The sequence below is a fragment of the Ursus arctos genome, unplaced genomic scaffold (genome assembly GCF_023065955.2).
Source record: "Ursus arctos isolate Adak ecotype North America unplaced genomic scaffold, UrsArc2.0 scaffold_9, whole genome shotgun sequence".
Lineage (NCBI taxonomy): Eukaryota > Metazoa > Chordata > Mammalia > Carnivora > Ursidae > Ursus > Ursus arctos.
The window spans coordinates 2,227,425-2,242,399 of NW_026623111.1; the positions used below are offsets into that span (position 1 = coordinate 2,227,425).

Genomic DNA, 14,975 nt, shown 5'->3' on the forward strand with positions numbered 1-14,975 from the left:
CTAGAGGTACCTCACTTGAGGTAGAAATGTTACCATTTTTGTTGGCTTACGGGAAACCATTTGTGATGTTTAATTGCAACAGATGCACATTGATTCTCATGAAGCCCTTGGAGTGTTGAATACTTTGTTTGAAATTCTGGCCCCTTCCTCCCTCCGTCCCGTGGACATGCTTTTACGGAGTATGTTTGTCACTCCGGACACAATGGTGAGTGTCCCGCCTCATGATGACCTCTTCGGTTCAGGACGGTAGCGACTCGTCAGTTACCTGGGGACTCTGTCAGTGGCATAGGGGTCTGGGAATTTGCATTTTAAACAGGTTCCCGGATGATATTGGTGCGGCTTGTCTAGGACCACACTTTGGAACCAATGATAATTTATTGGCTTTATTGATAGATTGGTAAAATGGGATAATTTTCGTTCATGAAACTGGCAATCAGGAAAAATGTAATTCTCTTTTTACTTTATCACTTATTTTCTCTCTTTTAGGCATCTGTGAGCACTGTTCAACTGTGGATCTCAGGAATTCTAGCCATTTTGAGGGTTCTGATTTCCCAGTCAACTGAAGATATTGTTCTTTCTCGTATTCAGGAGCTCTCCTTCTCCCCATATTTAATCTCCTGTCCAATAATTAATAGGTTAAGAGATGGGGACAGTACTTCAACGCCGGAAGAACACAATGAAGGGAGACAAACCAAGAGTTTGCCAGAGGAAACATTTTCAAGGTATGCTCTGTAACTAAGCTTTTAACCATCCCATGGCCTTCAGGAAGTCGTGGCATTTTGTGATAGTAAGTCTGCAGTAACTCCTGGTCTTGCCTCAGCGCTGCAAGTGGGGTAAAGAAGTCTGCGTGGGTGTGCTTTCTGTACCCAATCTGTCTCATCTGTGGCCCTGGGTTCATGGCTCTCTTAGAGCTCTGTCACGTCCCATCTCATGTTCTGGGTAAAGACCACACAGTGGCTCACCATGGCAGCGGGGGCTGAGGGCAGCCTGACCTAGGTGCTAGCAGTAAGGATGTGTGTTGTGTTGCCTGCAAAGAATTTAAAAATCTAAGAAAACCCACTAAAAGTCTCATTTTTATTTTCATGTGTACTGGCCGTTCTGAACACAGTCAGTAATAAAATCCTTCTTCCTGCCAGGGTGACTGTTCCCACTGTGGCCCTTGGTGTACTTGTGGTATCAAATCGTGTCTACCCTCACAAATTATTTGGAAACTCCTTGAGGGCAGTGATCAAAAGTCAGGCCCAATAAATGCTTATTGCCTAGACAAGTGCGTGACCACCTTTGCTGGATTCAGGGCACTCAGTAAGGTAGAGCTGGTGAGATGTCCCATGAGTGTGGTTTGTGCGGATATGCTCCTTCCAGACCAGCCCACGTAACATCTGTTTAGCCTCCCCTTCCTTGGGCATTGGTGGGAGTGCCTGTGTGTTTGTGGACACAAATCCAGTAGACCTGCCCGACACCCTTTTGTTTATAGGTTCGACCAGGTGGCTTGTGGCTCCCTCTTTAAGCAGGTGGCTAAAATGGATGATACAGTAAATTCCTATAGTGGATTGTTGTCTTGTATTTCTGTGATGCTTTATGGTTTACAAAGCTTTAAAGAGACACTACCTGTCATTTTACCCTTCTAACGGTCTTGAAGGTGATAGGTTTACTGCCATCTCCTAAGTGAGAAAGGTGACACGCAGAGAGGGACAGTGATTTAATTCAAAGGGATGGTATTAAATGTTGCACTTTGTTTACTTAACTTTACTTATATTTTTACTGCACCTCTGTGTACCGTGCGCATTTTTACGGTATACCTGTATACCGTATACATATGGTATACATACCGCATGCATTTATACGGTAAGTGCTCTGTAACAGCCGCCTGACTGACCATCAGACTTTTCCTTTTCTTTGAAGGTTTCTGCTACAGCTAGTTGGCATTCTTTTGGAGGATATTGTTACAAAACAGCTAAAAGTGGAAATGAGCGAGCAGCAGCATACTTTCTATTGTCAAGAGCTGGGCACGCTGCTAATGTGTCTGATCCACATCTTCAAGTCTGGTAGGTGCCTCAGACTAATCTTCATAGAGCATCTGTATATTCCATGTCCTGTTCTGTACACTGTCAGAGGTGGGAACTTTGCTGCCCAGGGCAAGCTCTGCTGTGCTTAATGTGCATTTGATAATGTTTTGTTGGGGCGCCTGGGTGGCTCAGTGGGTTCAGCATCTGCCTTCAGCTCAGGTCATGATCCCAGGGTCCTGGGATCGAGTCCCACATCGGGCTCCTTGCTTAGCGGGGAGCCTCCCCCGCCCCCGGTCGTGCCCTCTCCCTCTCCCTCTCTCTCTCAAATAAATAAATAAATAAAATCTTAAAAAAAAAAAAAAAAACCAAAATGTCATACAGTTTTTTAAAAAATGAAAATGTTTTATTGGTGAAAAAAATAAACCTGAGGGCTTCCTCTCCTCTCTTAAAGATTTGGAAGCCCAAGATATTTTTGTACCTTTACGTATGATTGTGAATTAAAAAGGGCAGTAAACCCAAGAGAGAAGTCACAAGAAGGCAGCCTTGCAGCATGCATAGGAAGCAACCAATCCATATTAGGATAGTTAGTTTTCTAAGAGGAATGAGTATTTTCAAGAAGAATGCCTTGGCTTAGATTAAATGGGTGAGAAGCTGGAAGACTTCAGTTACGGGGTATGGCTATATCTTTCTTCTTTCAGCAGAAAAAGCGAGAGGCAATTCTAATCTCAGGGAAAATAAACAACAGGGAAGTCATGGTCCAGATATGAAGCAAACCAAAGCATGGTGTGATTTTCAGCAATTAATTTGATTGATTAATTTAACTTATTAACTTAACTTATTAAATTAACTTAAAAAGCTTCTTTAAGTGGCTCAGGAGTCATGACCGAGGATGTATAGAAAGAAATGTTATTCTTCTTTCTGTGTTTCTTGGTTTTGTTGGAAACTATATTTATATAATCATAATATAAATGCTGTTTGATTTTTCAATTTTAAAGTCAATGTGTGAATAAAACATTGAAGACTTATATATTTAATTTTGGTTTCAGAACAGAATGAAAATGTTTTTATTTCCAAGAAAAATAAAAGGGAAACTAACCAACTTAATTTGGGAGTGGAAGGTAGAGAAAGAGGTGGAGGGCGGAAGGGTCACTAATCTCATCTTGCACTGTTGGGGTTATACAGTCATATCTAACGTTGGCACAACAGGAAATAGAGGCTGGAGAGGTGACCAGATAGAGTTAAAACTGTAACTTAACTTGGTAGGTAGCGTGAGTGAGGTACATCTCGTCTCTAATAGGGTAGAGTCTGTAACCATCCCGCAGCATGACCCGGCAAATCCAGCAGCTTCATTTGCAGGGGCAGGACTCCGTCCTGTGCTGGAGCAAGAGAGGGAATTACTGGTTAGAGTTCCTGGAAGTACAGAGGTCACTCTTCTCTTACCTCAGGCGATTTCCTTATGTTTCCATGTTTCAGCTCTGATTTCTGTGTTGGCTCTGTTCTCCGGTGGGCTTCTTCCCCATAGCAGGAAGGACCTCTGGCTGCCTGTGGCCTCCGCCCCCGTGTGAGTCCTGTGAGTGGGCGTGAGGCCCCGGGCGCTCTGGCCCACCTGGGCCAGGTGAGGGATTGGACAGCATTCATTGAGAGGGAGTGAGGGTTACTTCCTCACAGTAAGGCAAGAGGAGCAGACAGAATAATAAGTGGTCTGCTACAAGTGATAGAAGGATGTCGAGTCGAATTTTGGAAGTAACTGTCAGAACTAGAAACAAGACAACACTTGCCTGAAGAGGGATGGGGCAGTGCATTTGTCAAATCAGAAGCTTCCCTCTGTTATTGGATTTTTAAGTTGTGTACATACTACTTTAATGCAAATTAAAATACGCACACTCACCAAGTACGTACCTCTGAGCAGGAGATGGTTCTCTTTCTCAGCCTTTTTTCACTTGGCAAAGATGCACCGAGTCAGCCCGCCCCAGGCTGCGCTCCGGGGCCGTGGGGTCAGGAAGGCTGATGTGGCTTTTGCCTTCGTGGGGCTCGCAGTTCAGCAGGGAGGACGAGTCACAGGCAGAGGATCGTGAGTCTGGGCGTTTTCTGTGAAGGGAGCAAGTAGTGCAGCGAGAGGCAGAACGGGGCTGAGGAGGGAGGACAGGGTCCCTGAGAGACGATGTTAAGCCAAGGCCCGAAGGCGAGACGTTGCTGTGCTCCGCCAGACGGCTGCTGAGAGAGCACACGGGCGAGGGTCAGAGGGCGACCGCGGAGGCAGGTAGGGGCGAGGGTCGCAGGAAAGGAGGCGTCTTCATGGCTGCTTCGTTTAATTGCTGTTGCCCTTGGACAGGGGCACGGCCAAAATTTAATTATCAAGTGGACTCGAGAGTTTCAAGCCCTCTTTATGACTAACATTGAAAGAATTTTTGTTTTGAACTTTTGATTTATGCTTCACTGATGCACTGTAATAAGCTTAAAGTTGAGAAAATAATTAAGCTATGTAATAGGTCATTTGTAGTATGTTGGTCATTCTGATACTTGGCCATTGATTGTTTTGGATCTGATACCAGAGGGACACCCATTCATCTCCAAGGGCTGCTTGCTTTCCTCTTGGAACAAGAGTGACCTGTCCTGTGTCCTCTTGCACGTCACGTGGAGTTCTTTGCCATTCCAGCTGTACACTGACTCGCCCTCACTTCTTCCTGGTCCTTGTCTCAAAGATCAGGGGAAGTATCATGTAGTCTACGGCAGTGCTGTCCACGAAAGCTTCCTGCATCGTGGGAACATTCTGTGTCTGCAGTGGTTCACTTGCCTCCAGCCACATGTGGCTTTTGGGCACTTGGAATACGGCTAGTGTGGATTAAGGAGCTACTTTTTAATTTTATTTAATTTTAATTGATTTAAACTTGAATGGCCCCACGTGGCCAGTGGCTGCTGTATCAGACAGGACAGGGTGTGAGGGGCAGTGTGTTCTACCCAAGAGCTCGGGCCTTAGTGCTGGGCCCGTGGGCTTTGCTACAGTGTCTTTGCATGCTGTTCATTTGGTTCAATATTTGCAAATTAGGTGTCTGTGTGTTTCTAAGTATCTATCTCCATGTCGTTCATTTTGACTGCATTTCTTCTAAAGATACCAGGGGGCAGAATTACTGTGTTTGATTTTGAGACAAGAGTTTAAGTAAATCGTATATAAATGTATGCATTTATATAAATAAGGTGCATTTAGCATATGAAGTTGGTGATTTTTATTTGTGCTTTGCTTAAACAAAGGCAGTGAATTCCAGCCCTCCACTGAAAATTGAGACCTTCGAAAACGGTTCTTCCTGCAGCAATAAGATTGACCTTGATTCAGATTCCCTGCCGGGAATCACAGTGTTCACCGAGGGCTGTGGTACACCCCCTCAGTGCTTAGAACAGCTCTACGAAGTAGTCCCCCTTTTTACTGAAGAGAGAGTTTAGGCTCCCGAAGGTCCTATGGTAAAACCGAGATCGAAAACCCAACCGTTTCCTTGCCCTTTGTTCTTTCTCGTACCCTGTGCTGCTCTCTGGGTTGCTGATGGTACATGCAGTGGCTCACATTTGCAGAGCACTTCTTGCAGCCCCAGAGAGCAACTGTCAAGTAAACCGAAGAGCAGAGTTAACGAGAGTCACTGTGTTGTACCTGAGAGCTCAGAACTTACACCATACCTGGAAATTTGTGCTTTTGACCGCTTCACCCCAGCCCAGCCCTCATTCCCTGCCTCTGGCAGCCACCAGTCTGCCCTCTGCATCTGAGGTGGGGTTTTTAGACTCCCCATGTGAGTGAGATCATGCAATATTTGCCTTGTTTTGTCTGACTTGGTTCACGTAGCATAATGCCCTCAGGGTCCGTCCATGTTGTCACAGATGGCAGGATTTCCTTCCTTTCTATGGCTGCGTAATACTCCACCCGTTCATCTGTTGACGGACACGTATGTTGTCTCTGTGGCTTGGCTGTTTTGTACATAGGGATGCAGATACCTCTGAGATAGCGATTTTGTTCCCTTCAGATAAATGCTGAGTAGTGCGACTGCTGGATCACGTGGCAGTTCTGTGCTTAGCTTAGTGAGGAACCCCCACACTGTGCCCCCCGTGGCTGCACCAGCCTGCATGCCCCGCAGCAGTGCACGAGGGCTCAGTGGGTGTGTGGCACTGCGTCATTGTGGGCTGTGTGGCCGCTGCCCTGGAGAGCGGTGCTGAGTACCTTCTCACGTGCCTTTGGCCATCCGTGTGTCTTTTTTGGAAACATGTCTGTGTAGGTCTTTTGCTCACTTATTAGTTGGATTCTGTTTTTTTGCCTTTGAGTGAAATGAGTTCCTTATATATTGTGTATATTAGCTCCTTGTCAGATGTATAGTTTGCAGATATTTTCTTTAGTTCTGTGGGTTGTCGTTTCATCTTGCTGGTCGCTTCCTTTGCTGTGCAAAAGCTTTCATCGGATGGAGTCCCTCCCTGTTTGCTCTTTACTCTGTGGCTTGTGCTTTATGCGGCACATCCAGAAACCTGTTGCCAGTGCCCGTGTCAGAGAGCTTTCCCTCTGCCTTCTTCCCAGTGTTCTGTGCTTTCAGTTCTTATATTTAAGTCTAACTGATTTCGAGTTAATTATTTTTAGTGAAGGGAGGGGTCCAGTTTTATTCTTTTGTCTGTGACTATCCAGTGTTCCTAACACCATTTATTGAAGAGAGGTCTTTTCTCCATTGAGTATTCTTGGTCCTGGTTTCTATGCTTGATCTCTGTGTTCTCCCTCCTGCTGTCTCTCTCTCTGACTCTCCCCTCTGCCTTTCTCCCTCTCCCTGTCTCTGTCCCCTCCTCTCAGTAGGATTGTCCCCTTTGTGACCTGCCCTGGTGATTGCTGCAGAGACGACTCGTCATTGTCTACAGAGTCTGGGTCACCCCACTGACTTGGCTGCCTTGGCTCATGTCCATTCTCCTTCTAGCGTGTGACTTGGTGTCTTGCCAGCACCTCACACTTAGGATAAGAATTGAGCGCATCACCTGGCATAGCTGCCTGACTCTGGCGTCTTCTTGCCCACGTGCTCCACACTATCGTGGGAGATGTTCAGACCCCAGCATCGCCTTGGACTCCTCCTCGCCCCCGTGAACTGTCTGACTTTTCTCTGCTTGTGGCCCCTCCAGGGACCATGTGACCTTTCCTAGCAGCCCCCTGGCAGCTGTCCTCAGTCCTTCACTCAGGTTTTACTCTTTGATCCTCTTGCAGTCCTGTGAGCAGCTACTGCTCTTAATTCCATTTTGCAAATGAGAAACCTGAGACCCCAGGTAATGTACAGCTAGGGCTAAGTAAACGGTAGAGCCACAGCTCTGACCATGGTTTCCTGTCCCATTGAGTAAAGCCCCACACCTGTGGTCTGTCATTCCCTCTGCTCTGTGGTCTGGCTCCCCCCATTCTCCACAGCAGCACCTGCCTCTTCCCTCGGCTCCTTTGGCCCCACAGAGAACCCACACAAAAATGAAGGGCACAGAGAAGGACCGGGCCCGACTAGTTGGGCCAAGGGTGGGTGATGCCATCCACACAGCACCCAGAGAAGACCCTGGAAATGGGGCCAGAGACAAGACAAGCACCAGACATCTTCTCATTGGAACTGTTTTTCTGAGTCTGTGTGTCCTGCTCACTGGGCATCCCAGGAGGCCAGCCTGGTGGTGTGTGCCATGACTGTCCTGCTTTTGTTAGCTCTCTTTCTCCACCTCAGGTCAGAAGCGTAACCAGTCACAAAGTAGTGGGGAATAGGTCTGTAGTCTGTTTTTACCTATCTTAGGACCCCTTTGCCTTTGGGATGTGTTGAAACCTAAATCAGAAATCAGATTTTGACTCTCCAGCCATGGTGCCAGGAGCGTGAAGTTGCAGAGGGCAGGGAGCCCTCGGCCTGCTCCCGTCCGTGTCCCGTCTTCCCTGCTGTGCTCTGCAGCTTGTGCCTGTCTCTGGGTCCTTGCCATCAGGGCCAGCTCACGTGAAGCCACAGCCGATGACAAGAGAGGCGTGTTGAGCTGACTTTGTATTGATCCAAAGTGATAGAAAGAAATCATGAATTCCTGGAGGGGATTTGTCTGGGCCTTGAGGAGGATGCCGTGGACAGGCTGTGGGCAGCGCGCCACTGGGTGTGCCTCTGGCGCACCCAAGCTGAGCGTGGCTGGCTGGCTGCGTGGTGGCCCCGCCCCGGGACGTCTCATGCTGGGCGCAGAGAGCGCCTGGCCCTCTGCTCTCAGATGGTAGCTTGCAGACCGTGAGCTGGGGTCTGGCATGGAGCACTGACTGCCTTCTTCCTCTGGCCACTTGCTGTAGTTCTTCGAAAGCCAAGGAAATGTCTGTTCTGGCAGGAATAGGGTGTGGTGAGGGTCCTGCTACTCCCGCCAGAGCGAATGTGGCCCGGCCCTGTGGAGGCCTCACTGTCCCAGGGGCAGTAGCCTGTGGCACCGAGTGCGGCCGCCTGCTCTTCCTGGAGCTGAGTCCCTTGTCACACGAGGGCGTGGCTCTTGACGCGGCATTCCTGGGCAACTTGCGAACGGCAGTGGGGAGCAGGCTCAGGAGAGCAAGAATGTTAGCATCCTTGGCTGCTCCATTAAATAAGCAGCCTATCTGGTTTTTGCTTCGAAAGCCCAATTTTCTAAGTGTCAAATGCTTTGAATATGTAAGTATAGGAAAGAGCTGAGTGTGTATCTTCTTTATGGAAGATCTTCCTGTAGCCACAAAGCGTTGGGCCACCACAAGCAGCAAAGACATTTTCCTCTCAGTTCTACTTTTGGCTTGTTTCTAGGAATGTTCCGGAGAATCACAGCAGCTGCCTCTAGACTCTTCACGGTGGACAGCGCCGACGGCAGTTTCTACGGCCTGGAGAGGCTGAATGCGCGGGTGCGAGCCATGGTGCCCACGCACCCGGCCCTCGTGCTGCTCTGGTGCCAGATCCTGCTGCTCGTCAGCCACACTGACTACCGCTGGTGGGCAGAGGTGCAGCAGACCCCCAGGTACGCCCGGGGCGGCCCCGGAGGCCAGCCCGCCCTCGTGTGCTGGGACTCGGGGCAGTGCGAGCTTTGGCCCCGTTCCCGTGAGGCTTTGCACGGATTGTGCTGTAGATCAGCCTTCCTCCTGTGGACGCTGCGCTGCAGGGAAAATGTGGTTAGTCTAAAGGCATTCAGAGTAGCCGCTGCTTTCCAAGTGTGGCTTCTTTGACAAGTTCTTTGACACGGTTCCTCTTGTGGGTCATTCTTGTCATGCTGTGTCCCTCCTGCTAGGCTCTCGTCCTTAAATTGCTTCCAGAGCCAGACATGTTGCAATGTCTTAACTTCGTTACAAGTTAAATGTGGTTCTGGTTATTCTTAGTTAATGAAGTAATTACTGAGTAACATTTCAAAACTGCTTGGAAATACCCTATTTTTTGTCATTCACAAAGACTCATTAAGTATCTGATTGGGGGTGACCCCCTTTTTGCAAAACGTTTTCAGGGTTGAGCCTTGATTTCTGGGCACTGTCCTGCTTAGCCATTAGCACACATAATGGGAATAGAAGCTTTGCCGCCCATCCGCTGAGCTGAGTGCTCAGTGCAGAGTTTCTGGAAGTCTCAAGAGCCCATGGCGAGGAGAGAAAGCAAGGGCTGCAGGGCGAAGGTCAGCTCCTCTGCTCAGTGTGGAAAGGCTGAACTGTGTGAGGCCTGGAGTCCTAATTGGGCCCCTCCATTGCTTTCAGCTGGAAAATCCAGTGTTAGTAGGCGTCTTTCAATGTTTCTTCTGCTCTATACACTGTGGGATATGCAAAGAGAAATCATATGTGTTTTCTGCCTTGTGCGTGCTTACAGTTTAGTTGGGGGAGACAGACCAGTGAAAACATTGGGAATGCTTCGAGAACATTACCTACTATAAGAGTCAGGAACAGAGAATGAGTGTCTGCTTCAGTGTACATACAAGTCAGCCGGTGAGCTTATTAAAATCGGGTTCTGGTCCAGCAGATCACTGGTGGGGCCTGGGACTCTGCTTTTCTGCCAGGCAGCCGGGTGGTGCTGATGCTCTGGTCCAGGGAACACACTCCAGGCCAGGCCCTGAGTCCTTGAGGAGTGTGCCTCAGAGCCACCAGGGGGCTTCCAGGGACCAGGACTGCAGCCCAGCCCACCACCAGACCTGGCAGCTGGGTACCTTAGGAATTAGGATCCTGGGCTCTCGTGTTCTCACAGTCTCCGTGAGAAACTCCCATGGGCACCCAAGGTTGAGTTGTGCTGGGCAAGACTTACCGGGTGGGGCTTGAGTTAGCTGCTATTGGTAGCAGGTGTGTGTAGATGAACAGAAAGTGAGAACTTGTCCATCACCCCAGTAGGCGTGTGAGCCAGTGAGTTTCCTCCCGTCTTTTCTCCCCTCTACCTTTCCCACCTCCTCCTCTTCCTCCTCGTTGTCCTCCTTTTGATGGCTGGTGGGTGGTGACGACAGAGGGACCTAGAGTGGGTTCAAGAGGAAGTGGGAGGGTGGACTCCAGTCTGATAATTAGGAGGGGCCTTCCACAGATCTGAGGGTTTGAACATCCAGAAAGAACACTATTGGGATAATGGAGGAATTTGAATGAGTTCTCAGGGACCTGCTGTTTTGTGGTGATGAGAAGTTCTCAGCAGACCCCTGCTGAAGTACTTAGGGGCGAGGTGTCTTCACCCACGAGCACTCTCAGGTGGTACAGCCCAGAAAGGGTGGGGGTGTGTGTGTGTGTGTGTGTGTGTGTAGAGCATGTGCGTACGTGTGAGTGCACGTGTGTGGAGTGCACATGTGCGTGCGTGTGGAATGTATGTGTGCATGTATGAACGTGTGCAGAGCGTACCTGTGTGTGCGCACAAAGGTGGCACGTATTAGTGGCTGAATCTAGGTGAAGAGGGAGGGTGTGGGTGTGACTGTTCATTGAATTACTCTTTCAGCTTTTCTGTTGGCTTGAAAGTTTCCAAAGTAAAAGTTTAGGAAAAAAGATGACTGAAGTAGGGACATTTTGGACCACACAGCTCTGGACAGTTCCTAGGAGGAGGTTTGCTCTAGAGGTGAAGAGACGTGGGAAGTGGGGTGGTGAGTTCCTCACCCACGCTTGATGTCACAGAGCTGTTGCTTCTTGTCCTTGTAGTGGATGCATTTCGCTGATAACTAATAAAGGTAATTGTGTTTTCATGTGCTAATTGGCCGTTTGTGAATATTCTGTTGTAAAGAATGTATTCAGATATTCGCCGGTTTTTTGAAATTTGGCTGTTTGTTGTCTTGTTATTGAGTTGTAAATTCTTTATATGTTATGGATCTAAGTAAATGTTTTCTCTCAATCTGTGGTTTGCCATTTAATTTTTTTAATGGTTTCTTTTGAAGAGCAGAATTTTTAAATTTTTATGAAATCAAGTGTGCCAGTTTTTGTTTCATTCTCTTTCTGTTCCATCCAAGAAATATTTGCCTACTCTGGGATCACGAAGATTTTCTTCTGTGGTTTCTTCTGGAACTTGCATAGCTTTAGTGTTTACCATTCTGAGTTAATTTTTGTGTATGACAAAGCGTGAGGGTGAAGAGTCATCTCCCTACCCCACCCCCTGAAGGGCGATTCTTTCAGCATTTTATGTGAAAAAGACTGTGTTTCTCTCTCGAGTTCCCTTGACACTTTTCTCAGAGCGCAGTGGGGCACAGACGTGTGGACCTGTTTGCAGACTCTGCTCATGTCCCTCAGTCGGCGCCTCCACCGTCACGGCAGCGCCGACACCGCTCTGTCACCGCTCCGTCCCCTCGGCTGCCGTGCCGGATCCCCCACGCTTCTTTACTTCCGAAATAGTTTTGGCTCCTGTACGTTCTTGCATTTCCACATTTATGTGTTAGAATCAAGTTGTGAATGTCGACAAATGAGCCCGCTGGCCTCTTGACTGAACTTGCGGCTGCTCTGGGATGTAGGGAGCACTGGCGTCCAGCGTCTAGTCTCTCAGTCTTCGAGCATGGTCTCTCTCCGGGTAGTTCGGTCTCTGATTTGCCACAACAGTATCTCATACTGTGTCGTGAGCAAGCATTACTCGTATTTTATACATTTCATGTTTTGGAATGCTGTTCTAAATGGTACTTGGAAGAGTGTTTTGTTTCCCAGGGTGTGCTGCTGGTTTGTGGAAGTGCAGTTGGTCTCGTGCACTGACCTCACGCCCTGAGACCTGGCCCAGCTCACGCAGCAGCCCCAGGAGGCTTTTCGTGGGCTCTGGAGGCTTTTCTGTGAACATATGCTTATCATCTCCGGTCAAGACTTTTCTCTTCTTCCTTCCCCACACGTATTCCTCTTGTTTCTTCTTTCTGCCTCGGGACACTGACCAGGCCCTCCATACAGGGCTGGCCTCCATTTTTCTTTATCTGTAGATTCAGTAGGTAAACAGCTCCATACGACGGTTACAGAAGAGCCCTCCCCAGCTTGCACAGGCAGGCTCTCGGGCGAGCTTCGGAGAAGCCATACTCTGGCTGCATGGCCCCAGGAAGCACCCGCGGCTGCCACAGCAGGGCTGCTCTTGTCTTCCTCTTGTTTGGGGGGCTCTGTCTTCATAGGCTTTTGATTTGTTTCCAGTCTGTCTGGCCTTCTGGTGGCCTGTTACAGTCTTGCACGTGCCTTGGCACTGGGTGTGCGCTGGCCACCCGTCAGTTCTCAGGCCTGGATTTGGGGCATTCATTCACCATCAGTATCTAGCCGCATCTGTCCCAAGGTCTTCAGGGCTTGCCTACTATAAGCTGGGATTCAGTTTGGATTGACGTGGGTTGACATTCAAATCTTACTGCTGGGATTTGAATTTCAAGCTGAAATCTTACCGCTGGGATTTGAATTCCAACTCTGCTCCTTCTCCTGCAGAGGGTCCCCTATAGCTTAACATCATGAGACACAAACACCGTGGTTGGCAGGAGGTTTGGGAGGAGGGGGTGTTTCTGTTGGTTGGTTGTTCATTGGCCTATGACTTACACTACAGGGAAACACATTCTTTTGTACCAGATGTTGTCAGATGAACACCCTGCCACGGTCACAATACAGCATGGTACCATGACTTCAGAAGGTTCACTGCGTCCTGTTTGGTTACCTGCTGCCCCCTGCCCCCCAGCCACTGGTCCCACGCTCCATCGCTGTGTTCAGCCTGTTGCACAGTGCCGTATGGATGGACTCCTACGGCCTGTAGCCTTTTGAGTCTGGCTTCGTCACTTAGCACAGGACATTTAAAACTCATTCATGGCGTTGCACCGATCAGTGGTTTGTTCTTCCGACTGGCGAGTAGTATCCATTGTACGGGTAACAGCAGGCGCGTCCACTCACCAGATGAGGAAAGGGAAATTGTAGTTTGAACATTTTTTTAATATGCAGACTATTTTATACCAATCCTCTTGTAAATCCAAAGTTGGGACATTTCAGAATGTTCTTGTCCTCATATGACCTCTGTCCCCGTGAAGCCTTAGCAGAGACGCACAGGCTCTTTGTCGCAGAGGGAAGGGTATTGTCCTCAGTCAGACTCTTCTGTCAGGGGCCGTTCGCACGTGTGGCCACACCTGTGTCTGAGGTCCTGTGGCAGCATCAAGGGTTCCCGAGGGTGTGATCCCGTCGACTGAGAAGGGAAGTAACCTTCACGAGTGGAGGATGAGTTTTGCAGAAGTACTTTCAGAGAGGGTTGGTGTGGTGGCACGTACCCTGTGGGCAGGTGAGGGTGGCAGCCCTTCACCAGTAATCGTGTAGGGAAATCCGATTGCGTAAGGGCTTTCTCCCGGCGGTGGGCAGCATTCTTGCAAACCCACACTGGGAATCCCAAAAGCGGTGACTGTGTTTTCTGGTGCCTGAGTGCCAATCGAAGGTGTGGCTTCATGGCAGGTCTGCCTTAAGTTGAACCTTTGACTGTTAGATCTCTGTGTTCTTTTGACGCCCATAATTGCTTTGCCACGGCTCAGAAGTAGGTCGCTAGGAGTGTGCGGCAGGGTTTAAGCACCCCCCCCCCCCCGTCTGCTCCAGCACTGGAACTTCTGGTCATCTTCTGCTTTGAAGATAAGCTCTCTCTTGTCCCGGAAACGTTGTCAGTGCGTCTGTTGCTCCTTCCAGGAGACGCAGTCTGTCCAGTACGAAGTCACTCAGCCCCCAGATGCCTGGAGAGGAGGAGGGTCCCGATGCAGCCTGCAAGCTTGGGATGTGCAATAGAGAAATAGTGCGAAGGGGAGCTCTCATTCTCTTCTGCGATTATGTCGTAAGTCTGGAAACACAGGTCCTGGTGGGCCGGGGCCCTGGAGAGCACCAGTGTGGGTGATGCTTCTGCAGACCAACTTCTGCTGCCCCGCCGCCGTCGGCACAGGGCTGCAGTGAGCTCTGGCAGGTCCTGCTCGGCAGGTCACGCACGCGGAGGTTTGTCTGCAGAAGGGTTCACTCAGCTGTTGCCTCTTTGGTGAGCGTGACTCGGAGTGGGTTCTGATTTCAGTGCTGTTTACCATCTGTGCAGAGCGTGTTGGTGTCCATCGTTGCATTTTAAAAAATATATTCTTGTTGGAATGTCATCCATTTAAAAAAAAGTTTTGTAGAGTTTTTTACCATAAAACTAACATCACATATTTAGCATAGAAAATTGACAAAAACCAATAAACAGGAGAAAATACGGTCTCCTTGTAATTGCATCACTCAGAAAACCTATTGTGGCATTTTGGCTAGGATTTGGTGCTTTTTGTCTACCGGTAACCGGACGTGAGTTTTCTTTGGCACAAACATGGCACCATATTCATACTGTTTTCACACAGCAAAGCATGTGACGTTCTCGATTGAAAAAGGAAGGGGACTCCTTCAAGCAACTGGTTGTTATCAAACAGATTTTTTGTTGCTATTTGTTGATACTCATTTTTTGATTTACATTCTTTATGTTGAAATAGCTTTTCTATCTTCTTCTGAGAAATGATTTAGTGTAATTGTATAATGCTGTTTTCCACAGAAATGTAAGAAAAATATTAATTGTATAAATTAGTACTATCAAATCATTCCAC

At 48.5% G+C, this 14,975-nt stretch overlaps 1 protein-coding gene across 1 annotated transcript in view; it reads left to right on the forward strand.

The window, feature by feature from the left end:
* Nucleotides 1–14,975, forward strand: part of HTT (huntingtin) — a 135,269-nt gene that overhangs the window by 86,596 nt on the left and 33,698 nt on the right. The window contains exons 38-42 of the mRNA XM_026486044.4: nt 83–205; nt 487–722; nt 1,903–2,045; nt 8,774–8,981; nt 14,053–14,194. Coding sequence (XP_026341829.2) covers nt 83–205; nt 487–722; nt 1,903–2,045; nt 8,774–8,981; nt 14,053–14,194 — 852 coding nt within the window. The remainder of the gene's footprint in view (nt 1–82; nt 206–486; nt 723–1,902; nt 2,046–8,773; nt 8,982–14,052; nt 14,195–14,975) is intronic.